We start from the raw sequence: 26396 nt of genomic DNA, 5'->3' as shown, positions 1-26396 counted from the left end.
TCAGTGCCTGCTATATAGAGAGTTCTTTATTAGACTCTATGGCCGTACATAGAATAAAGAATGTATAATTTAACAACATTATATACTGCTTAGAGAACACATATTCTTATGTTTTAAAAAAGTAGCTATTTATCTGTTCAAAAGATGAAGATAAGAAGTTGATCTTAAAAAAAACTTGAATGAAGTGAGGTTTTAAAAATTCTTATTTTTACTTAATGTGTAATAATTTACATTATTAGGGATACCGAGTGATATTTCAATATGTGTATACAATTTGTAGTGATCAAATCGGGTAATTACCAATCCATCACCTCAAACATTTATTATTTTTCTGTGGGGAACATCCAACATCTCTTCTAGCTTTTTGAAAATATACAGTAAACTATTGTTAGCTATGTTCACTTTATGGTGTTATAAACCACTAAAACGTCTTCCTCTTACTTGGCTGTAATTTTGTATCTGTTAACTAACTTTACCCTATCCTTGCCAGTCTCCAATAACCACAATTCTAATTTCTACTCCCATGAGCCCAATTTTTAAATTCCCACAAATGAGTGAGAAATGCAATACTTACCTCTGCGCTTATTTTACTTAACCTGCTGTCTCCCAGGCTCATCTATGTTGCTGCAAATGACATGATTTTGTTCGTTTTTATGAGTAAATAAAATTGTATTATGCATATATATCACATTTTCTGTATCCATACATCTGCTGATGAATATTTAGATTGAGTCTATATCTATTGTGAATAATGCTACAATAATCATGGGGGTTCACATATCTCTTTGATGAACTGGTTTCCTTTTATTTGAATAAATACCCAGTATAGTGGGATTGCTGGATCATATGGTAGTAATATTTTTAGATTTTTGAGAAATTTCCCTACTGTTTTCCATAATGTCTGTACTAAATTACATTCCAATATAATATATATATCAATAGTATATAAGAGTTTCAATTTCTTTTCATCCTCACACATTCTGGTGAATTTTATTTTGTTACTTTTGTGTGTGTGTGTGTGTGTGTGTGTGTGTGTGTGTGTGTGTGTGTGTGTGTGTGTGTGTTTTAAGAGACAGGGGTCTCACTATGTTGCCCAGGCTAGCTTCAAACACCTGGGCTCAAGGAAGCCTCCAGCACATCCTCCCAAGTAGCTCAGACTACAGGCATGCACCGCCATGCCCATTTGCTATATTTTTGACAATAGACATCCTAAGGAGAGTGAGATAATATCTCACTGTGGCTTTGATTTGCAGTTCTCTAATTATAGTGATATTGAGCACTTTTTCATATATGTATTGGCCATCTGTCTGTCTTATTTTGAGAAATGTCTATTCAAATCATTTTCCCATTTTACAATCAGATTATTATTATTACTGCTGTTAAGCTGTTTGGGTTCCTTGTATATTCTATATATTAGTTCCTCATTGGATGTATGGTTTGCAAATATTTTCTCCTATGCTACAGACTGTCTCTTCACTACGTTGATTGTTTTCTTTGTTGTACAGAGGAAACAATCCTTTGCACAAGCAAGGAGAAAGCTTTGCTTTTTAGTTTGATGTAGTCTCATTTGTCTATTTTGTTTTTTGTTGTCTGTGCTTCTGAAGTCTTACCCACAAAAACTTTTCTAAAAGATCAATGTCCTGAAGCAATTTCTCCATGTTTTTCCTAATAGTCTTTTAGTTTTGGGTCTATATTTAAGTCTTTAATTCATTTTGAGTTGATTTTTATATATAGTGAAAGATAGAAGTCTAGTTTCATTCTTCTTCATATGGATATCCAGTTTACTAAGCATCATTAAGATGTCCTTTTTCCAATGTAAGTTCTTGGCACCTTTGTTGAAAATCAGTTGGCTATAAATACATGGATAATTTCTGAATTCCCTGTTGTGTTCCATGGGTCTATGTGTCTGTTTTTATAACAATGCCATGCTCTTTTGATTACTATGAATTTGTAGTACATTTTGAAGTCAAGTAGTGTGATGCTTCTAGCTTAGTCCTTTTTGCTCAACATTGCTTTGGTTATTTGGGCTCTTTTGTGGTTCTATGTGAATTTTGGGATTGTTTTTTCTATTTCTTCAAATAATTTGCTTGATATTTTGGTAGGGTTTGCACTGAAACTGTAGATTGCTTTGGACAGTATGGTCATTTCAACAATATTAATTCTTCCATTCCATGAGCACAGAATCTTTTCATTTTTTTTTTGATTCCTCTTCAATTTCTTTCATTACTGTTTTGTAGGTTCCATTGTAGAGAGCTTTCACCTTCTTAGTTAAATTTATTCCTAAGTGGGGTTTTTTTGGTCACCATTATAAATGGGATTTCTCTTTTGATTTCTTTCTCATCTACTTTGTTTCACCGGGGTTTGGAAACACTATTGATTTTTGTATGTTGATGTGTATCCTGCAAATTTACTGAATCTGTTTATCAGTTCCAGGAGTTTTTTGGTGGTGTCTTTAGGTCTCTTAACAAATGGTTTCCTCTACCTTGAATATTTTTAATCTTTTTAAGTCCTATTTGCCTTTTAAGATTAGCTGGATCGTTACCTCCTTATTAATTTCCTATAACTACTATCATAGGGATCCCCCCACCTCCTGGGACCTAACCTGCTGCAACATGGCACCATTTTGAGAGCAGAGCCACTACCAGAATACATCACGTCCTGGGATCCAGTAGTCTCTGCATCTGCATTTCCCTGGGGCTTTGTCATCTTATAGTTCTAGAGGTCAGAAGCCAAATAGAGATCCCACTGGGCTAAAATCAACATGTTAATAGGGCTGAATTCCTTCTGGAAACTCTAGAACTCGTTTTCTAGCCTTTTTAAGCTTCCCCATGCCACCTTCCTCAGGGTTTCCCTTTTTTCACCTTGAAAGCCATCAGTGTAGTATCTTCCCTCCTTTCTTACCTCTATTCATATTCTTCATCTTCTCTCTCTGACTAACTCTACTGCCTCCCTCTCATAAGGATCCTAATGATTACATTGGGTTTACCAGTATAATTTGCATAAATCTCCTCAACTCAAGACAGTTAACTTAATCACATCTGCAAAGTCCCTTTTACCATAAAAGGTAAAATATTCACTATCCAAAGATTAGGATGTTGAGATATTTGGGGGGACCATTATTTAGCCTACTATACCTTCTCTTCAAATATGACCTGATCTCTTGAGTTAGAATTTGTTCCTCTTTCTCTGGATTTCAGAATCGTGATTATATAGTTCCAATATGAGAATTTTTAGAATGACTTCAAAATTTGGGGTAATCTTTCTACCTTCACTGTTATTTTCTTGGTGACGAAATTGTGCATTTCATCTACGCAGTCAAACAGGCCTGAATCTGGACCCAGATCTCCACCCATAGTGGAGCCAGATACCTGGTCCAGATCTCAGCGTTACCACCTGTCAGTGAGAAGCAGCCCCAATTTTTCAGTTTCCTCAACTGTAACATGTATGTAATTATAGTATTTACTACAAAGATTTATTGTGAGCATTAATGAATATATGGAAATGGCTTAGAACAGTGATAAGCACATATTATTCACTCAAAACTGTTAGTTATTATTACTTTCCACTTGTGAGATTATTGTAGAATTAAAGAGACAGTAAATAAAGCTACAGCACAATGCCTGGAACATAGAAAATTATCCCTACATTCTAGTTTTTCATTTATCATCATAACCTATATTAAACACAACAGGTTAAAGTCAAATAGAGTGAAGAAAATACTGTTTCAAAGGTAGGACTTTAGTGAAATGCACCCAACTTTATGCTAATAATCTGATGTTTCAGGCTTTCTTATTCTCAGACTTAGTATGGTTATAGGGTTAAAAGATATGAAAGGCCAATAGTGTTGCAAGGGATATATTTTATTAGTTTCATTAATGAAATTTTAATAGCAATAAATTGGCCAATAGTGTTGCAAGGGATATATTTTATTAGTTTCATTAATGAAATTTTAATAGCAATAAATTCAGGCTTTTAAATATTTCAAAGTATTTTCAAATATCTCATGGGGCCTTGATGTTAGCTTCAGGAAGCATCTAGCAACCTAATGCCTGTTTGATTACACTTCTCAGACTATTATTATCCTTGTCACATAATAGTGCTTTAGTCCTTATATCATAGGATCTTCAAGTATTATTCATTTGTTTCCAAAGCAAATTGAGCTATTCCACTCAAATGATTACAGTAAATAGAATAGAAACTTGTGGAATCATCTTCCTCTCTCGTAAATGAAGTAACAGCAAAATAGCGCAGCATCTCAGCTGTTCCAGGTTCCTCAAATAAGTTTTACTTTTGCAAAACGAACCTCAAACTTCCTATATTCTCTGTTCTGCATTATAAGCAACATGACCAGCAGCCACATTTGTTGTAATTTTTTAAATATGTGGAAAAAAAGCAAGATATCAACCATGTATTACCTTAACCAAGATGCCAAATTATCTAACTTGTTTCTCCAGGCAAGCAGCCCAACAACAGGGACAGCTCCCAGGAGCCAGTCAAGGTTGTCTGTCTGTCCATCCACTCAGGACATCTGCAGGTAAGTGCTGAACAAATTATCTTAATCTGTATTTTTTGGATCAATATTCGTATTCTTGTTTTTTGTTCTGAGAATGTGTGTCTCTTGCTTCTGCTTTACATGGTCCATAGAAAATTTATACTGGCTATTTTTTTCATTTAGTTCATTTTCTTCAGTTGATCTTTATTTATCTACTTCTGGTCCATGCTGTCATTTTCATCATTCTCTCTCTCTGTTTTTCCGTGGCTTTCCTCTCCATTCCCAATTCCCATCCTTTGCCTGCTGCTCTGTCTAGATCTGCCATCTTGCATGACATGTCAGAAGAGTCATTTGAGTATTGCACCCCTGTCATGGTGCTGAGCCCTGCTAGGAAGGAGTCTGGTAAGAAATCAGTAAAACAAAGACCTAGGAGGAGAAAAGCCTCTGAGAGATATGAGCATGCTGCAGAAGAACAAATAAGAGGGAGAAAAAATGACTTTCACCTTCAAATCTCAAGCCCCAGGTGGAGGGAGCTTTACACAGATTCTTCAGATTCATCTTCCACAGATGAGAGTCATTGGATTCAGGCAAAAAGAAGAGCCCAGGTTAAATTCAGACTGTCAAGAAGAAGGAGGAGAAATAATAATAAGCCGTGTGATAACTTAGCTGGGTCTCACACTCCTAACGGAATTGAGCTCGTTGATCTGGGATCCAAAGGTAAAGAGCAACAAGAGCTGATTGAATGTGAGAGTCGCTCTTTAAATCTCCACAGAGGAAAACATACAAGGTACCAAGAATGCAACCCTTCTCTGACTCAAGGACCCTCTGAAATTAAGAGATCCTCAAGGAATCATGAGAAGAGCAAAGGTAGATACCACCACAGAGATCCTCGGCTCTTGCAAAGTCTTAGGAAAAATGAAATAATGAAGAAGACATTTTCAGAAACAGATTCCAGCACTGAAATACTGGGAGTTCCAGAAGGCAGCAAGGACATGAATGATGCAGGGCTCCAGGTGAATAACCCTGTTCAGAAGCCTCCTGCCACCTATGACGATGGGTCTGATAATTTAGAAGTATGCAGGTCAGTCACTGTAGAGAAAGGCTTGATGTCACCCATATATAGTTCTTTTTGCAGTGAGTTAGGTGCGTGTTTGACACCTACCCTCAAAACTTAACATCTATTTACACTGTTCTTTTTCTGATTGGATATAAAAGGAGAAAAGGTGGGTATGAAAAGAATAATGCCGATGTAAACATGGGTTTGAAAGCTGTTACCAAGTACAATTAGATATCCCCTTCCTTTAAACTGAATAATGATTTATCCTGGTAAAGGGGCTAACTCAGTTGAGTCTTGCACTCATTCTAGTTATGACAGTAATAGTGGGGGAATTAAGAGTGAGATTGTGTGAAATGTTAGACTTTTCAATGCAAATTTGTGAACTGCTGGCATCCTGACAGAAAGATATTCAAGGCTTGAGTTCTTTAAGGTCAGATTTTTGTATCAGAAAATAATCTTCTCTGCAGTTGGCTTTAATTTGTTCTCCAATTGTTTGACTCAGCAGGGTAACTGAAGACTCAAAGGACACAGAAACAGGTCAGGGACGTATCAGTGGGGTTGCAAGAGCCTGTAGGGAAGGGGGCCACATTAACTTTACTGATAAACATATACCGACAGGTTTCAACATGTGGCTGTTTTTTAGCTATGAGACAGCTTTCTTGCTCTTTTTAACTCAACAGCATATATTTGCAAAATAACCTTACGTAAAAAGAATTATAGGAATATCCAAGCTAGTGTGCATAAATGAGACAATTTCAAACAAAAAAATATATTTGTACATTTTCATATTATACCTAATCATTTAAGCTGTTTAGATTCTGTATGAGAGCAAATGAAGATTTTCACTGCGCAATACTTGTTATATTTTGCTTTGCTTTTATAAAAGCAGAAGTTACTTCATAAAATATGTATGCATGTTCGTGTGAATTACATGACCCAGAGAAGGCTGCTCATGTCCATTCAGGGCAGCAGTGAGAAGAATTAAACTCTACATGTGAATAATATAAGAATGGTTTATTTATCTGAAAGTTTTATAGGATAGTCATTCATAAAATCCTCATTCATTTATGTATTCAAGCATCTAGTTGCATTAAGCTTTATTCTAGACATTGAAAATATTGTAGTGAATAAGATTTGTATAGTTTCTAACATCTTACAGCTTATAATTTAATATGGAACAGAGACCCAAAACAAATTGATTTACAGTTGATATATAATTATAATTATGATAAGAACTATGAAAGCACATGGCAAGGAAGCTTAGCCTATTGTGAGAGATGAGACAAAAACTCTCTAAGTAAGTGACAAGCAGGCTAAGGCTCAAAGGATGACAGGAATTGATCAGGAAAGAAGCAGGGAAGACCATCTAGGCAGAGGCTGCCACTAGCAGGAAACAAGAGGAGGGACGGAGCTTGGCAATTCAGGGAGCAACGTAAAGCTTGCCATTGCAGCTAGGTTGTGGTGAATAGGGGGATGGGTGATAGAGAGAAGGATGGAGAAGTGGAGAGGGCTCGACTGTACAGGGCCATGTGAAACATGCTAAAGGACTTAAGAGGGATTTACAAAGAAACTGTCACCGTGTAATTTACCTATAAATGTAAATTTCTTATGATCTTTTAATTATGATTTATATGTATGTTTGCTGAAAAGTTAGGGGATGGACTAAACCACTCTTTCTAGTCTGAATGGAGAATTTCCCACTTGCAACCATCTGTTGTCATTCCCTAAATCTAGCTTCCAACATAATCTAATGAAAGACAGTCAAAGAAGCTAGTTGTAGGCTAAATGGTAATTGGAGAGAAAAATAATGCTTGCAATTAAAGTCGTAGTGACTGGTTCTCCTAACTTAAAAACCCTACTCTGGAGAAACATTTTCAAAGACAGGATATTTAATTTAGACTTCTGTTAATGAAAGTGAGATAGATGAGCCTATAGGTATTATTTCCTGCTAGAGATTACCATCAAAGTATACCAACTAAGCAAATGCTACAGGCAGCATATTATGCTAGATGCTGAGGATAAAAAGTAGCAAAAGACCTGATTCTTCCCTTAAGTGGCTTATGATCTAAGTGGGAGAGATTGAACACATACTCGAAAAAAAGCATATAAGATAGTACAGGAAGAATGTAAGAAAAGGAATACTGCAGGATTTGAAGAAAGATTTGCTGAGATCTGGGGTGATCTAGAAAACCCCTAAAGAAGAAGAGGGACTGGGGCTGAGAAAAATAGAATTTACGTTAGAACTCAAGGTGGGGGAAATGCCATTAGCACAACAGGGATGGGATACTGGCACTTGCATTTATGAATTTTACATGAACTTATATGACTAGGTTGGAAAGTTTGCATACGTTGATAAAAAATAATTCTTTAAAATAGGACATTTTGAAGAAAACTTACATATTCAGAGTTGTTTATTCTGTAAATCCATGTTTTCAAACTCCCTCAATGGATCTCTTGAGTTCCAAAGAGGCTGCCTCTAAAGTTGAGGCAGGTCAAGGGGATTGTGCTTCCCTCAGCCCATTTCAGCCAGAATACCTTCATGATTATGTCTCTTACATAGTGGGGTTCTACATAATATTCCTTTAAGAATAAAAAAGGTTCCAGGGCAAAAAAAAAAAAATATATATATATATATACACACACACACAGAAAGACCTTTTCTAAATAAAATAGGCTTAATGAAGTCACATACACAGTGTAGTCACCAGTGTCTCTGATAAAGGAACCTAGATTTAGGAGATGGAACTATCCTGTGGGTTGAGTAGAGTACTAGGACAATAATGGATAAGGAAAAGGAAGAACAAATGGCAAATTAGCATTCCACCAAGTGAATGAGGACAATCTCAGAGTTTGGATTTGGTGAGAGCCTAAGATAGAGGAGTCAAGAATGACTCCAAATCTTGGAACTTGGGACAACAGTAAATGTTGATGTTAATGAACAGAGGCAGAAGACAGAGGCAAGCTGATTTAGGAAAGACATAGTGAGTTCAATTACAGGCAAGCTATTTGTGGTTACAATGACATTCCAGGGTCAGCTGTCCAGCAGACAATATGAGACATATTATTGAACTGCAGAAGAGCAGTCACAGTTGGGCGTGTATAATTTTTCAATAATTAGTGAACTATACACAGCCTGACACTAAACAATGGCATGTGTGCATTTTTTAACACAATGTATTAGCACAAGGTACTAAAGATATTAAACACTGAAAATCTATTCAAGGTCAGGAAGGACATAGAGATTTCGGAATTATTCTCAAGGAGGTAGCAGTGATGCCTGGAAAGTGAATTAAATCACTACAAAAGATCTTGTGTAGGAGAAAAGATATATATGATCTCTAGAAATGGATACAGCCTGAGAACCAGGGTCTTCTATGTAGGCAAAACAATGACCCCTGAGAGAAGCAGCAATTGCCTGTGAACTTGCCCTCTCAGTCATGCATAGCAGGAGCAGTCTCAGCCACAACCACAAAAAGAAAGAAGCTCCTAAGCCTTCTTCCTTTTCTGTTCCTGGCATCTGGTCCCCACATGCACACTCTATTCTGTTTGCCTCCTTCATCACAGCCTTTTTCAGAGAAAGTATCCCTACCAGCCTATTATACCTTAGAGGGAATTTAACTCATCATACTATTATACCCACAGTTATTTCCACAGTGCAGTGGAAAAGTATTTACTTTTTTGAAAAAGGAATTGCATTTAATTAAAAGGCAAACAAACATGAATCAGATCATGTTAGCCCATGATTGAAACTTTTTCATGGCCTGTAAATCGCCCTCACTGGAAGGTGCAAAATCTTTAATATTTACAAGTCCCTGTTGATCGCTCTATCAGATCTGCCTTTCCAGCTCCACCACCCATCATCAGCTATGACCTTTTCATGCTGGTCTGTTTCCAATTCCCTGAAAGTGTTCAGACCTACCCCTTTCAAGACCTAGAATGGCTTTACCTTACCTCCTTGGCTCTTCTCCAGACGACTTCCTATTCTTTCTCAGTTTAAATGCCATTTCTTTAGGAACAGCTTCCTAACCTCCTAACCAACACTCAGGTCCCCTGGCAGTCACTTCCATAGCATAACTTTTAATTGCTAAAATATAGGCATTATTATGATTAACTGTGTCAAATTTGTTCACTGCAAAATCCAAAGTACCTGGAACAATGCCTGGCAGATAGCACATTCTCAACACATAGTTTTTGAATGATAGCTTTAGTGAAAATGTACTTTTCTAAGGGAATAATTCTTAGGATGCAAAATCATAGCACTGTATGTTGGACTGCCTCACCTGCTGTAAAGCCAACATGGAAAGAATACTCTACACCAGCAGTTCTAAAACTTTAGTGAACATCAGTGACAACTGGAGGGCTTGTTAAAATGCAGATTCCTGGACCCACCCTTAGAGTTTCTGATACCCTTGCTCTGGGGTTAGGCTCATTAACTTGTACTTTTAAAATGTTCCCAGGTGATTCTGAAGCTTCTGATGCAGGAATCACATTTTGAGAAACACTATTCTATGCTACAAATCATTCCCATGCTTTAGATAGGAAGAGAAAGGAGAGAAAAGAATCTAAAGAATGTATTTGAAAAGCCAAATGTCTATAGTTTTTTATCATATTCCCTTGAATGCTGACACAAAGCATGACTAGGTTACATTCCTGTACTTCACATTGTTAGACCAATATAGCATGGGTTATGTCACCAAAACCATAGACTGGCAAAGTCCCACCTCTACCAGGAACTCAAATGTCATGGTTTGGATATTGCTTCCCTTCAAATTCACTTCCTCATTTCAACTACTTCCATTTCTATCAGTGAGTCCACTAATTTCCTGGATTTTCCATTTTTGATCTTATTCCTTCCATACTGGATGTGTCCAGTCTCCAACAAAGTACTGTCATTTCTTTCTCCAGATACTGGTTTCTGATCTGTGCTTTTTTTCTCAATCCCAGTGTTCCATTCCAGTCCTTCTCTACACTTTCCATCTCCACCACATCCACTTTTTAGCCCACTACCTGTTTTGTTAAGTACTTTTCTAATGGGATAAAATCAACAGAAATCAATTCAAATGAGCTTAAACAAGAAAGGGGTACGTTAACCACACGAACAGTAAAACAAAGTATACAGATGGCTTCAGGAACTCCAGAAACAATGTGGTTCTCTCGCTCTCTCTCTCCTTCTCTGTGAGGAGTCATTTCCTCCAACTGCAGACAAACTTCCTATATATAGAAGAGGGAAGAGATAGTCTGGCCAGAGGTAGCTTCGGGCTTACATTTTAGCAGCAGCAGCCTAACAGAAAAGAGAAATGTTCTTTTCAAGCACTTATACGTGAAATCCCAGGGAAGGCATATAATTAGCCTGCCCTAGGTCACATACCCATCTTTGAGTCAATCACTGTCACCAGGATCATAGGGTATTGTGGTTGGACTAAGTCCTTGAATGGGAAGACTGGATTTAAAATGTAGCCATCGGCAACCCCTCCAAATCTTATGAATTGGGAAAAGGAAATTTCAACAGCAAAAAGAACTGCAGTAGTACCAGAAGAAGTGAAACAAGAATTCTGAGCCAGAAAAATAAATGAAACAATACAGTAATGCTCAACTACACCACCACCAAATGTAGTTCTTCCCCTCTTAAATGTCTCACTCCTCGTCTCCAAATGCTCATATTTAGGCATGCTTCAATATGCACTTCATTTTTATCCTCCTTTATAAAGGAGGATAAAAGGTTTTCTAAGCTAGTCTGGTCCACAGTTATCTTTTCTCTCTTGGAAATCTCATAATTCTTCTAGTCAGTATCATATATTCTCTACTTTCATGTGTGTTAGCTCTCTTTTCCCTACAGAATATGTTCCTTGAACATAGGAGTCCTGCCTTACATCTGTTTTGTGCCCTCCACAATACTCAGAACAATTCAGGCAGTGCTCAAACAGACCTTTTGGGACAGCTTCCGAATCAGTGCATGCTAAGAGAGTAGACTTGCAGAAACCATGGAGACAATAATGGGAATTCGGTGTTACAGGGTAAAACAAGTAAAGAACATTGAATTCCACTAATGGTTTCTTTAAAAGAGGAAGAGCCCAAAGATAAGTGATAACTCGTGGTAATGCTCTAGCTCCAGCTTAGGTTGGATGGTGAGTTTGAGGATATACTTGGTACCATTATGCTATAGCTTTCATATATGTTATGCATATTCTCATTTTTTTTAATTATACTTCAAGTTCTGGGATGCATGTGCAGAACGTGCAGGTTTGTTACATAGGTATAAACGTGCCATGGTGGTTTGCTGCACCCATCAACCTATCATCTACATTAGGTATTTCTCCTAATGCCGTCCCTCCCCTAGCCCCACAACCCACAACAGGCCCCAGTGTGTGATGTTCCCCTCCCTGTGTCCATGTGTTCTAATTGTTCAACTCCCACTTATGAGTGAGAACATGTGGCATTTGGTTTTCTGTTCCTGTGTTAGTTTGCTGAGAATGATGGTTTCCAGCTTCATCCATGTCCCTGCTAAGGACGTGAACTCATCCTTTTTTATGGCTGCATAATATTTCATGGTGTATATGTGCCACATTTTCCTTATCCAGTCTCTCATTGATGGACATTTGGGTTGGTTCCAAGTCTTTGCTATTGTGAACAGTGCTGCAATAAACATACATGTGCATGTGTCTTGATAGCAGAATGATTTATAATCCTTTGGGTATATACCCAGTAATGGGATGGCTGGGTCAAATGGTATTTCTGGTTCTAAATCCTTGAGGAATCTCCACACTGTCTTCCACAATGGTTAAACTAATTTACACTCCCACCAACAGTGTAAAAGCGTTCCTATTTCTCCACATCCTCTCCAGCATCTGTTGTTTCCTGACTTTTTAATGATCGCCTTTCTAACTGGTGTGAGATGGTATCTCATTGTGGTTTTGATTTGCATTTCTCTAATGACCAGTGATTATGAGCTTTTTTTCATATGTTTGTTGGCTGCATAAATGTCTTCTTTTGAGAAGTGTCTGTTTATATCCTTTGCCCACTTTTTGATGGGATTGTTTTTTCTTGTAAATTTGCTTAAGTTCTTTGTAGATGCTGGATATTAGCTCATTTTTTAATTAAGAAATTGTGCCTAAAGCGAACTCTTCTAGCTCTGTCATCATATCTGTGTATTCATTTATTTATATATTTATATAGCAAATAACTATTTATTTTTGAATGTGATCTCTGCCAAGGCAATGTCTTAGAAGCTGGAAATAGACAGTAATGGTGTCATCTTTTATGAACTTATATTTCAGTTGCTAAGACAAGTAATTAAACAGGCATAAAAAAAATCTGTGAATGAAGCTAAAGGAACAACTTGCATCTAGTAGAGCATTTCCCTGAGGAAGTAATAACTAGGGAGAAATCCAAATGAGAAGTAAGAGTAAGCCAAGCAAAGAGAAGGGGTAACCTGTCCCAGGAAAATGATATGGCATGTCTGAACACCCAGACCAGAGATGAGTGAGATATGGTATACAAGGATTTCAATGTAGCCTAGTAGAGAGCCAGGGAGCAGAGGTGGGGGAATCCAATCATGGACTTCCTTATCAATCCTAGTTAGGAATTTGGACTGTTCTAACAACAAAAAGAAAGTTTCTGTAGGCGTTTTAAGCAAAAGGATGACACTGTCAGACTTGTGTTTTGGAAAATCACTTAGGCTGCTGTTGGAAAATAGATTGGTGGAGACAAGACCAAAGACAAAGGAAATCAATTAGAAAGCCATGGCTGTGTCCCAAGGAAGAGGGTAGAGTGGCTGTGAGAATAAAAAGAGGTGGATGAATTTTTAAAAATGTTTGAAACTAAATCAAGCAAGAGTTGGTCACGAACTACATATATATAATCGGCTCTCAGGTTTCTGATTTAGAACACTGGGTAGGTAACCACACCATTTACTACCAAGAGCAAAACACTGTTTGAGAGAGAGATTTAAAAAGGGAGGATGAGTTCAGTTTGGGACATGGTAGTTTGAGGTGCAAGACAGATATCCAAAGAGAGATATTTGGGAGGGAGATACAGGCAAGGTCTAGAGTTCAGAGAGATCTTGATTTAGATGAAGATGAGGAAGTCTTGAGTAGCTAGGTGGTGATTGTCAAGATCCCCCATGGGAATTCTGTAAACTGAGATGTGGTCTTGAAGAACCCTGTGACTAGCAACGTTTAATATTCCCTGGGAGGGGGAAAGAAGCCAATGCAGGGAAGGAACAAAACAGCCAAAAAGGCAGACAGAAACTGAGGAGTCTGTAAAGAAAAGAGAGAGTGTAAAAAGTGGAGAGAGAGGTAAATTCAGAGGCCTTTTTAGTTTTCGTTTTTAATTTAAGGGACCCTTGAGTCAAACAGAGAACCGTTGAAGATTTGGAAAATTGAGAGTCTCAGTTCTTTATTAAATTCCCACAGAGAAGGTAGGAAGGCATAGGATCTGAAGTGGAAAGATTGGCCATGGAAGGGAAAATAGGTATGACTTTTTTTTGCAATAGAAGTAAAAGAGAAAAATGATAAATGTGGATATGTGCAGGTCTATAGATTTTAAAAGTTTTCATTTGATGGCCTTCTAAGGTCATCCGTTCAGAGTAAGGGAGTTGGTTGCAAGATCAAACGTCCAGTGAAGTTTCAAATAAACAACAAAGAATTTTTCACTGGGATGTCCTCATGCTAAAGAAGTACTCATTGTTTATATGAAATTCAAATTTAACTAGGCTGGACATCCTGTATGTTTTTGCTAAGTCCAGCAATGCTAAACATAGTAAGATAGATAAGCATTGGTGAAAGCCCTGTCGAGGTTGGTAACTAAGGGTTTATGGAAGCCACAGACTGCAGGAAGTATAATTTACCTCTGCAGTACATCATTCAAATGCGGATACAACCAAGCAAGGCAGCTGAACGTGAATCTAGGGGAGTGGTATCATAAAACATTTAGATTTTCTGTTTTCCCAGTTTCGTATGTGTATCTTCAGATGAACCTGAAATTTAATAACTAAGAAAAATTTGCATTATAAATAAGATTTTTGAGTAAAATTATATTTTAGTGAGTAGCTTTGCTCTCAACATTTATTTAGAGAAAAAAATTACACTTCCCTTTACCTTAATCTTTCAGACAATTTAGTCATTGGGAAGCCTGAGTTTATAGAGTCACCCATTGTCTAGGTCACTTTCCCATTGGCTCTCTGCAAACCTTTGGAACAGTAGCACACGTTATCATCTATCACATCCTCGAACATAGTGTTTCCTGGGGCAGCCTCGTTCTTTTCAGAGTCTCTAATTGTGAGAAAGTTCTTTGTCACATTTAATATTTAATATCCAATATTTAATCAGTCAGACTCATATTTTCTACCTGTTGGTCCTAGATGTATAGTCACTCAGTAATAGATTTTTTTTCAGCTTTTGTTACTTATTCTGTTACTTCTCCCTATTATTTTTTCTGTACAAAAATGAGACTGACATTCTGTTGTCAAAGTCTGTTCTACAAGTAAAAGATAAGCTGTTCAGTCTTCAATATTCAGGTGAGAAAGATTACACTAACCAACCTAATGAAGCATTCATTTCTAAGAGGTAACAGACTCTTAAGAAAGTTCAGATTTATTCTCTTATGTTTTTGCCTTTGTTTTGCTAAGTCTTGTCAGAACAAAGACCAACCATTCTCCTGTTGATTTTAATAAAATCTTAGTTGGTAGGAAATATAGGTGTGAACTTTGCTGATAACCTGCCAAAGCTGAGTTACTTAGGACTACTCAACATAGAGTCAGGAGGTCTTGTTTCCAACTTTTCTCTCTACTTGGAGTGGTCAGACTTGAAAAAGGTAAAATGGCTCTCTATTTATAGGACCATAAAATGAGAAAAAGGATATGTGCTTTGCAAATGAATACATTACTAACATAATTCAGTGTTTTCAAACTAATTTATTTCCTTGATATGAATAATTTTAATCGCTGCAGTTGTCAGTAATATTCAGATATACCCTATGGTACTGTGCTTTACAGAGTAAGCATTTCTCCAACAAAGAGAAGTAAAATGTTTATAATGCCACATTGTATATTATAAATGTTTAGTATTATTTTATACAGCATTTTAGCTCAGTAATTTGTATTTTGAATGGATAAAAATGAATTAAGACACTGACGAACACACAACTTATAAAAAATAACTTGAAAAAATTGTAGAAATGGAATTTTATCTTTTCTTTATATATTTTAAAGATATGCCTTGTTCTTAGCAGTTTTTTTTTTTTTTTCTGATTGTTTTCAGTTTGGGAGCTAATCTTTCCAGGGATGAAATGACAGTATTATCAATAATACTGATTATCTTGACTGGCAGATTATCTTACATGACTGAAACCAATTGGATTGATTAATTACTTTCTAATTTAGCTAAACAGTCACTTCAATTTTTAGAAATAGCATGTATTCTGAAGGCCAATTATTTAACAAGTTGTGCCTTTTGATGGAAACAAAGAAAAACAGACATTTCCTTGCTTAAAAAAAAAAAATTAAAGTAGATTTGAATATCAACCAGGAATTTTCTAATCTCAGAAAATTTCAAGCAAAAATAGATAGAAGTATGATGCTCATTCAGACATGGATCAATATTTACATGTTATGAGGCTATATTGTGCTACATTTATCTTTTCCTTGGTAATTTCTAGTTTGTTGAATATCCAATCATATAGAAGTGCAAAATATTGAAGAGGAAGGATTATGAACTAGATAGAGTCTATCTACTTCTTAATTTAAGAACAATGTGTGTCCAGAATTGCAGTTATACTGAACTATGTGCTTCCTTTAATGAATTTATATCTGTTTATCAATATGAAATTCCTCCTCTGTCTTAAAAAAAAGCAACACTTTCTTTCTTTTCTCACACATACAATTCATTTTTAAAACTATTGTGTGTGCATTAAATTTAGATTCCCTATATGTTTATACAAACAGAAAATAAACATTGTGTGTATAAACATGAATACTGGGTACAGTGTTTGTTGCTACCAAATAAGGATATATAGCTGAGAATTTATATATAGCTTGAAGATTTTCTGCATTTCTAATTACCACAGTTAGGTTCTCATCTTCCCTATAACCATTGCAGAGTAGTTGTATATTTATTTCAAATCTTCTGCAGTTGGGATTTAAATAGGCAAATTTAAATACCAGTATCTAATTTGGTTCGGAAATTAAAATGCCCCTGCAGCAACCTCAACGAGTTGTCTTTTGCTGTTAGCACTCCGACAGCCCTAAACACAGCACAGTATCTTCCTTCCCACTTCTGTCAGATACAAGGACTCCAGGAGCGTGTTAGTTCTCCTTCATTCACTTCCAGGTTTATGCAGAACTGAAGATGCCATAATTCAGAAGTGTCTGTGTTTGGCGACGGATTTTAGTATCGACATTAAACTGAGAACTTCCTTCTTTCCCTGAAGGTTACTCAACAAGTGCTAATCAAAACCTCTCCATGTTCTGCCTGATTTTTACCAGCTTGTTCTTATTTGGACCCTCCGAGGCCCACTTTAACAATTCTGATGTCTTTATTTTAGAAACTCTTTTATCTAAATTAGATCATGACTCTCTGGGGGTGTAACCAAATTAAAATGTTTTGCCACACAGTAAGAGGGTCACAATGGAGGAAAAAAAGGAATAAGGAAAAAATAATCATAACCAGAATGAAACAGACGCCATATAGAATGTCAAAATGCCCCACAAATAAGAGGACTCCTTGTTCCAATCAGCATTCCACAGTCTCAAAACTCCACCAGTTAGAGCTAGAAAAGCCCTGAGACACTGTCTCACCAAGTGGTTCTCAACCTAGGCTGCATGTTACACTCACCTGGGAAAATTTTATGTTTTTAATGCTGCCAGGATTCCATCCAGATTGCTTGGAAGTGGCGCGTCAGCATGGGTACATTTTTAGAAGCATGCCAGATAATTTTAATGAGCAACCGAAAGCTGAGAACCACTAATTTTTAGCCTAATCTGAGGTGAACAAATTGATGCCCAGAAGATATATGTGTATGTGTGTAGTGTGTGTGTATATAAAATATGTGTGTATAAATTTATATATGTATATAAATTTATATATGTGGGTATATAAATAGATATATGTGTGTGCGTATAAATACAGCAAAAATATATATGGAACAGGAGGTCTACTGGAGTGTATCTCTTATAATTTAGACACACCAGAAAAGAAGCCTGGGGGCTAGCAACTGGTACCAATTTATTTTCCTTCAGCTCCTGAAGCCATCTAAAATATAGGACATTGGTTCTCAAACTTGACACACTTATTGATGGAAATAGAAAATACAGTAGCTTTCAACAGCCTTCATCTTGGAATGACCTCAAATTTCTCATTGGTATGGAAAATTGCAATTCATTTGCAAATGACACTTTGCGGGGGAAGCCCTAAATCCATGGTTCTCTAAGTAGAGTCCCTGGACTAGTAGCATCAAAATCACCTCGGAAGTTTTTAAACATGCAAATTATGAGGCCCCAATCCAGACATATGGAATCAGAAACGCTGGGAGTGGGACCTAGCCATCTAGGTTTTAACTGACCCTCCATGCGAGTCTGATGCATGGTAAAGTTTGGAAACCACTGAAGTAGAGAATACAGATAATAAAACAATCAATTGCAATAGAGTGTGTTCACTGTGCATGGGGATAGGCATAGGGCTTTAGGGAAAAGGAACCTAACAAATCTGTGAAAGGACAGCAAAAACACAAAGCAAAATAAAGGAGGTGAGCATTTGTATTTGCTGAGCTTCTGTTAAAAAAATTAAATATGCACATACGTGTTTGCTTGTGTGTATATTGTGTGTGTGTGTGTTTTGATCAAGGACAGACTGTATATATGTGTAGGCATAAGCTAATGTATATGTTTTTGTCTTTGTTCTTAATTTTAAATGTTTAAAAGGTAAAATAAAACATATATATATATATATAATTTTTTTGAGATGGAGTCTCACTCTTTTGCCCAGGCTGGAGTGCAGTGGCACAGTCTTGGCTCACTGCAACCTCCACCTCCTGGGTTCAAGTGATTCTCCCTGTCTCAGCCTCCCAAGTAGCTGGGATTACAGGCGCCCACCACCACGCCCAGCTAATTTCTTGTATTTGTAGTAGAGACGGGGTTTCGTCATGTTGGCCAGGCTGGCTTGAACTCCTGACCTTAGGCGATCCACCTGCCTTGGCCTCCCAAAGTGCTGGGATTACAGGCATGAGTCACCACGCCCAGCCAAAAATTTTTTAAATAGAAAAAGCTTATAAAATAAGAATAGAAAGAAAGTAAATCTTTTAAACAGCTAAACAATTTATTTCTGTTTTAAGCTGTTATGACAAAAGAGTCAAAAAGTTTAAAAACATTAAAAAGTTTATAAAATAAAAGTTAAAGTAAGCTAAGGTGAACTTATTACTGAAAGAAGAAAAATATTTTTTATAAATTGAGTGTATCCAAGTGTACAGTATTTATAAAGTCTAAAGCAGTGTATAGTAAGGTCCTAGGCCTTCACGTTCACTCACCCATCACTCACTGACTCATCCAGAACAACTTCCAGTTCTGTAAGCTCCATTCATGGTAAGTGCACTATACAGGTGTACTGCTTTTTAGACATATCATTACTGTACTTTTTCTATGTTTAGTTGCTCAAATACTTATCGTTGTGTTACAACTGTCCACAGTATTCAGTACAGTAACATGTCGTACAGGTTTGTAGCTTGGGACCAACAGGCTCTACCATACAGACTAGGTGTGGAGTAGGCTACACCATCAGGTTTGTGTATGTTCACTCTGTGATGTTCACACAATGATGGAATTTCTAACAAGGCATTTCTCAGAACGTATCCCTGTCATTAAGGGACGCATGGCGTGACTGTACTTCATAATGAAAAATTTTGACCAAGAAGGATAAAGGTCAAAAGATCATGAAAGGACAAGGAGACAAAATGAAGGACCGGCATTGCAAAAGGCTCAACAGACAGTGATGAGTGTTGAGAAAAGTCAAACAAACCTACAAATGCAGGGATCTGAAAATGCAAATGATGCGGTTGAAGACACCCCCTTTCAATGGCAGATGACAGGGTAAAGTAGTTTTATCTTCTGGGAAAGTGCAGCAGAATCTCACATACCTAAATAGAATGTCTAAATACACACACTTGCATAGAGTATAGATGTATACCATAGCTGACATGAAATATGTTTTATGTACTTAAAATTCAGATAATACAATATATTCCTAGAATATCGGTGTATCTGAAGGAGGAGGGGAGCAGACAATACTTTTCTGTCCTTGCAATGACTAAGTGTATTGGGATATAAAATTAATCATAGGGTTGGCACCTGCAAGTTTATATTTCTGTAAAAATATAAATGACAGTATGTAGAAGTCTTTTGTTTACTATGGAAACAAAATGCTACAAAAGTTGCTCCTGAAGCTGGACAGGAAGGGAACTAGACACAACTCAGTATCTACTGATAACTCATGGCATGTTTCCAAATTGTTCAGATATATAAATCTATCAAATTTATTCATGAATCTATTAATTAACTAAAGAATGAGAAAAAAAGTGAAGTAGAATTAGAAAATATAATCTTTGTATTTTAATATTTTTATTATTACAGTAGTTTGTAGTTACTAGAAATAAAATTTAAAAATAGAGAAAACCAACATTTTAATATAAACTTAACTGAATAATCACTATTTAGATTTTCATGTTTCCTTATAACCTTTTTCCATGAATGTAATTTTTAAATTAAGATTTTACTGTGTTTTGAGTTATATCTCTCAATGACAGAGTTTAAACTTCATACACAGCTTTTGGAGAATGGAAGGTATCAGAAAAAAGTCTTAGTGGTTTTGCCTAACTAGAAATTCCTTTCTGTCAGGATTCTGAATAAATAAGCTTTTGTAATTTTATTTTTGTATGGCATTTTCATTTGGTTCCAGAAAATTATATTTTGTCCTATTTGAGAGGTAAATAATTGGGAAAGGGCCAGGCGTGGTGCTTCATGCCTCTAATACCAGCACTTTGGAAGGCCGAGGTGGGCAGATCACCTGAGGTCAGGAGTTTGAGACCAGCCTGGCCAACATGGCGAAACCGCGTCTCTACAAAAAAAATGCAAAAATTAGTCGGGCGTGGTAGTACATGCCTGTAATCCCAGCTACTCTGGAAACTGAGACAGGAGAATCCTTTGAACCCAGGAGGCAGAGATTGCAGTGATCCGAGATTGCACCACTGCACTCCAGCCTAGGCGACAGAGCAAGACTCCGTCTCAAATAATAATAATAATAATAATAATTGGGGTAATTAAATGATGTAAGAATCATTCTGGATCCCCTACACACTGGGAAAATGTAAATTAGAAAGAGGAAGGAACCACATTTTATTAGATTGGTGCAAAAGTAATGGCAAAAGTACAATTCTTTTTCCAGCAACCTAACAAATTGTATGTTTGTAATTTTACTGCTATTTTGAAAAATACCTTTTAAATATGATTATTCATTGAACTATCTCAAACCCAACAGAGTAGCAGCTCTGAGAAAGTTTGGACTACTTCCTTATCCTTTTCAAGACTACTGTCTCCATACTGAGTAACTAAGTCAAAAATCAAATTATAAGCATTATTGTTTTCAAGTGGTAATTGTGGGGACAAACAAATGCTCAGAGGTCCTGTAAATAGATGATTCTTTTTTTTTTTTTTTTTTGAGACAGCCTCACACTGTCGCCCAGGCTGTAGTGCAGTGGTACAATCTCGGCTCACTGTAACCTCTGCCTCCCGGGTTCAAGCGATTCTCCTGCCTCAGCTTCCCGAACAACTGGGATTACAGGCACATGCCACCACGCCTGGCTAATTTTTGTATTTTTAGTAGAGACAGGGTTTCACAATGTTGGCCAGGCTGGTCTTAATCTCCTGACTTTGTGATCTGCCTGCCTCGGCCTCCCAAAGTGCTGAGATTACAGGTGTGAGCCATCGGCGCCCAGCCAATAGATGACTCTTGAGCATCTATCCTCCAGGAGCTTAATTGAAAGCCTAAAGTCAGCTTGGTCCATCCTTTGCTCTCTTCCTCCATAACTCATTCCCTTTCCTTTTCCCAAACTGATGCCTAAATTCTACCAACTCTAAGTTTATAAAATATCTGTTCTCTTTTTCCATTTCATTCTCACACTATGACACTAGCTTTTGTTCTCATTGTTATTGACTTTGACTATTGTAATAGTCTCTCCCTGTTCTCCCTTTTCTTTCTTATCTAATATGCCAAATTAATCCTTCTAATAATCTTACTTTTTTTATGGGCAAATAGTTTATTTATCTTTATTGTGGTTAAAAAACACTTAACAGGAGATTTACCTTTTTGATAAATTGAAGTGTGGAGTACAGTATTTACTGTTAACTATAGGCACAGTGTTGTACAGCAGATCTCTAGAACTGAATCATCATCTTGCGTAATCAAAAATTACTCCCACTGAATAACAACTTCCCATTTTCCCCTCTCCCCAGCCTTGGCAGCCACTATTCTACTCCCTGTTTCTTTGTGTTTGACTATTTTGTACATTTCATATAAGTGGTATTATGTGATATTTATCCTTCTGTGATTGGTTTATTTCATTTGGCATAATTTCCTCAAATTTCATCAATGAACAGCCAATCCTGTAGCAAATGGCAGTATTTCCTTCTTTATTTAAGGCTGAATAATATTTCATTGTGTATATATACCACATTTTTTGGAGACAGGGTCTTACTGTGTTGCCCAGGATGGAGTGCAGTGGCATGATCATAGCTCACTGCAACTGCAATCTCTCGGGCTTAGGCAATCTTCCTGCCTCAGCCTCCCAAGTAGCTGGGACTACAGGCACATGACACCACACTCCGCTAATTTTTTTTTTTTATTTTTAGTGAAGACAGGGTCTCACTGTGTTATCCAGGCGGGTCTCAAACTGAGCTCAAGCAGTCCTCCCACCTTGGCCTCCCAAAGTGCTGAGTTTACAGGCATGAGCCACTCGCCGGCTTATACCATATTTTCTTTCTCTATTGATAAGTTGATGGACATTTAGGTTGTTTCCGTAGCTTCACTCTCAAACTGAGCTCAAGCAGTCCTCCCGCCTTGGCCTCCCAAAGTGCTGAGTTTACAGGCATGAGCCACTTGCCGGCTTATACCATATTTTCTTTCTCTATTGATAAGTTGATGGACATTTAGGTTGTTTCCGTAGCTTCACTCTTGTCAATAATGCTGCAATGAACATGGGAGTTCAGATACCTATCTGAGGTCCTGATTTCAATTCTTCTGGATACTTAGACATGGGATTGCTCGCTCATATGGTATTTCTATTTTTAATTCTTTGAAAAACCTCCACACTGTTTTCCATAGCAGCTGCACCGTTTTTATTCCTAACAGCGTACAAGGGCTCCAACTTCCTCACATCCTCAGGAGCATTTATCTTGTTTGGGTTTGGGGGTGTGTGTGTGTGTGTGTGTGTTTTGATAATAGCCATTCTGATGGGTGCGAGGTGACATTTCACTGTGACTCTGATTTGCATTTCCCTGATGATTAGTGATTTTGAACACCTTTCTATATAGCCGTTGACCATTTGTATGTCTTCTTTAGAGAAATGTCTTTTTAGCTCCTTTGCCGATTTTTTAATGTAATCTTAATTTTTTATTTAAATTATGTAGTGGGTTCTTACTCAACTAAATACAATTAAAGTTAGTTTGTGTGTGTGTTTGTGTGTGTGTGTGTGTGTGTGTGTGTTGGCACTGGTTGAGGGAAATACCAGGCTCTGTGTAATCTTTATTTTTCAGCATGATATCTCCCTACTAAAGTAATTAATTGTATTATTATATCATATAATAATAATGTGGTATTATTGTATATACTAAATAAATATACTAAATATATACTAAATATTGTATTTAGTTGGAGTAAGAACTTTCATGCTCTTTTCATACTTGGCCACATAATGTTACCAAATTACCCAGTCAATCCTACTTCTAAGCATTGACTGAAAACATCTTCTATGCCTAGTATATTCTACCAACATCCTCCTCCATCTGCCATAATTCTACCCCAGCTTCAATTCCAATTCCCATGCCACATCTTCCATTAAACTTTCACCACCCTCCCCCGGCCCCCAATCTGAGATGATCTTTCTCTCCTTTGCATACAACAGCACTTGACATGGCACACATCCCATTTTAAATGTATCCTGTCTAATTTTGCAGTTGTCTGATGCATAAACTGTCAATATAAACTTCTTAAAGGAAAAAGACTGAGACTAATTCATCTTTATATTTACCATAGGACCTTATAAAACCTTGCATATATGCATATGCAACAAATTACTTGTTGACTGAATGAATGAATGAGTGAATAAATGAATAAAAGTTGATCATTCTTCACTCAATGTGGTTGGAACTGCTGTAAAACATCAGTATTTTGTACTTACTTGCCTTTGTAGAAGAATTCATATGCAAAGGCGTATTTCTAATTCAATGCATTTTTGGTTATCTGTAAATAAAGTGCCTGCTTTGTCAATTATCCATGGCAACTTGAGACTTTCTTTGATGTAATGCTCAGCCAGATAAGATTAATGAGTGGACAAAATTGGAAGGAAGTCATGGTTGAGGATGAGCTTAGAAAAATTCAAACACCTAGCCATCACAAAAAAAAGATCAGAAAATCAGTTTGAATTAAGAATTTCTGCCACATGCAGAAACAAAAAAGACTAAAAGGTTATAACTGCATAATTTTTCTGATAGCTGTTATTATGTATATACAAAAGCCTTCTCCTGTATCTGACCATATATATTTCTTTGACTATAGCTACATATTAAAGCCAAATGAGTTTTTATTATCTGCCCCTTTGTTTTGCCTTTTTACTTCAATGTATGCAGCTAACAAAAATTTAGCCTAATAACTTTAAGCACATTTGCTTAGAAATATCTCTAGTTTAATTTTGTCAGTCTTACAAATGCACCCAAAAAGACCTCAAAGCTGATATAAAATGAATATTTATGACATATGCAAATGTAGAGAAAATCATAACCTTCGGATATTCGTTCAATATATATTATCTATTTACCTATCTACAAGTCATCAAAATTGTAAGGTAGGATCTGGAAAGATAAATGGCACTGGGGAACTCATTTCCTTTATGCAGAAATACATGGTCCTCTGAGCTAACCAATGAGTATAGAGAGGGCAGTAAAGCGATGGTTAACAGGGAAGGGATTATCCTAAAAGATGCAATCCAGCTTTTGATTTCTCCTGATTTGGAGGATTTGGACAGTCTGAGCTGATCTTAAGATTGCTAGATACACTGACTGGGACTCCTAGGGGCTACACACATCAATAGAGGGAATGGGGGAATCTTAATGTGTTTCAAGAGCCCATGGAGACCTCTCAGATAGTCTTCAAAGAGGCTCCGGCCCACTGTGAGACTGAACCACTAGGCTAGATGAGAATAGAATCTCAGTGGGAATCCTCAGTCCCAAGCAGAATTTAAAGTCCTAGTATCAATGGCATGGAACCATCTCCAGAGGGGATGAGACACCCAAGAGAAGCAATTCCAATAGAATCTTCCCAATCCATTGAAGAATTCAATGTCTATGAATTCAAATAAGACTTGGCCTCCTCTGCTTTCATTATTGACCAAGCAAGGTGATCATTATCTTCTTCTCCACTGTTTTCCATCAGTGTGATGTCTGGTGGTGAAAAAAAAAATGTGGCTGATTACTTGCGACTCTTGGATCAGCTCCAGGAATAGTTAGGAAAGCCAGGGACATTGCCATGTCATTGTCTTTGTTGCTGATCATTCCCTACAGCTCTGTGCAGATGGTCTGAGGTTTTGACCAAGTCAGTGGTGACAAATTAGGGCATGAAATTAAACTCAGGAAGTCATGCTATGTAGCAGCTTTTTTGAGTTGAAAATATTCCTTTGAGAAAACAAAACACTTTTAAAAAATCACATATGTATGAAGAACTGTCACTCATCTGCAGATGTAAAAAAGAGTACATATTCAGAATGACAAAACTTATGATTACAAAAATGGTATTATCTGTTGGTAAAATATTTTTATTCTTATGTCATGATTGTATTTTGAACTTGAGTTTTCAAGGTATTTTAAATCTCAGGCTGAATGATGGCTTAGGATATTTATCTTCGTTTCTGTTAAGGAAACCTTAGAAATCTGGCTTATAATGCCTTTTTGTTTAAAGTCCAAAATTGCTTGCTGTCTCCATGTCAGTAAGAGTAGCTGGAAACAGCTGTTAGTCTGAATGATATTAACTACTGTCCATCTTGTTCTCTGTTTATGAAGTATGTTACTTCTCCTTTCCACTGAAGATCAGTTTGCTTGACTTCCTCTGCTGCTCAGATAGGGTATAAAATTGTTACACCTCAATTCAGTTCCTCAAATGCAAATTAAAGAGTTCATGGTATATAAAAGGATCACAATTTCTCACTTTCACTGTAAGTGAATTTTCCCGAAACATAAACAAAACACTGGTCATTGGTAACAACTTCTGAGAATTGCCATATGATCTGACTAAGCTGGCTTTTTTTGGTCTATGCTCTGTAAATGTTTAAACAGAAGCTTAATGAAAGCCAGTCCATTATGGTCTAGTGCTTTGCCATCTTTAGCCTGACTTCTTAACATTCTCATAACTTAAATTACTCTGAATGTCAATACAAATCCACAAAAAGATCCTGCCCCCACAAAATTATTAAACATGAATTTATTCAGCTCATAATTCCAGAACTTGTGTAAATGAAACAGTTAACAAACAGCAGAGACTGTATCTGTGTGGTATAGGCTTTAAGAGCAATGACAGCTCAAAAAATAGGAGAGAGCATTGT

General features: G+C 36.8%; 1 protein-coding gene across 3 annotated transcripts in view; it reads left to right on the top strand.

Moving 5' to 3' along the window:
- Positions 1 to 26396, top strand: part of MARCHF1 (membrane associated ring-CH-type finger 1) — an 834037-nt gene that overhangs the window by 740432 nt on the left and 67209 nt on the right. For all 3 annotated transcript variants that reach the window (XM_063705629.1, XM_055385742.2, XM_019025745.4), the window contains exons 5-6: positions 4455 to 4534; positions 4809 to 5573. In XM_063705629.1, coding sequence (XP_063561699.1) covers positions 4455 to 4534; positions 4809 to 5573 — 845 coding nt within the window. The remainder of the gene's footprint in view (positions 1 to 4454; positions 4535 to 4808; positions 5574 to 26396) is intronic.

Source organism: Gorilla gorilla, chromosome 3, assembly GCF_029281585.2.
Source record: "Gorilla gorilla gorilla isolate KB3781 chromosome 3, NHGRI_mGorGor1-v2.1_pri, whole genome shotgun sequence".
In the NCBI taxonomy this organism is placed as follows: domain Eukaryota; kingdom Metazoa; phylum Chordata; class Mammalia; order Primates; family Hominidae; genus Gorilla; species Gorilla gorilla.
The sequence above is the reverse complement of the archived record's forward strand: the minus strand, read 5'-3'. Positions and strand labels throughout refer to the sequence as shown.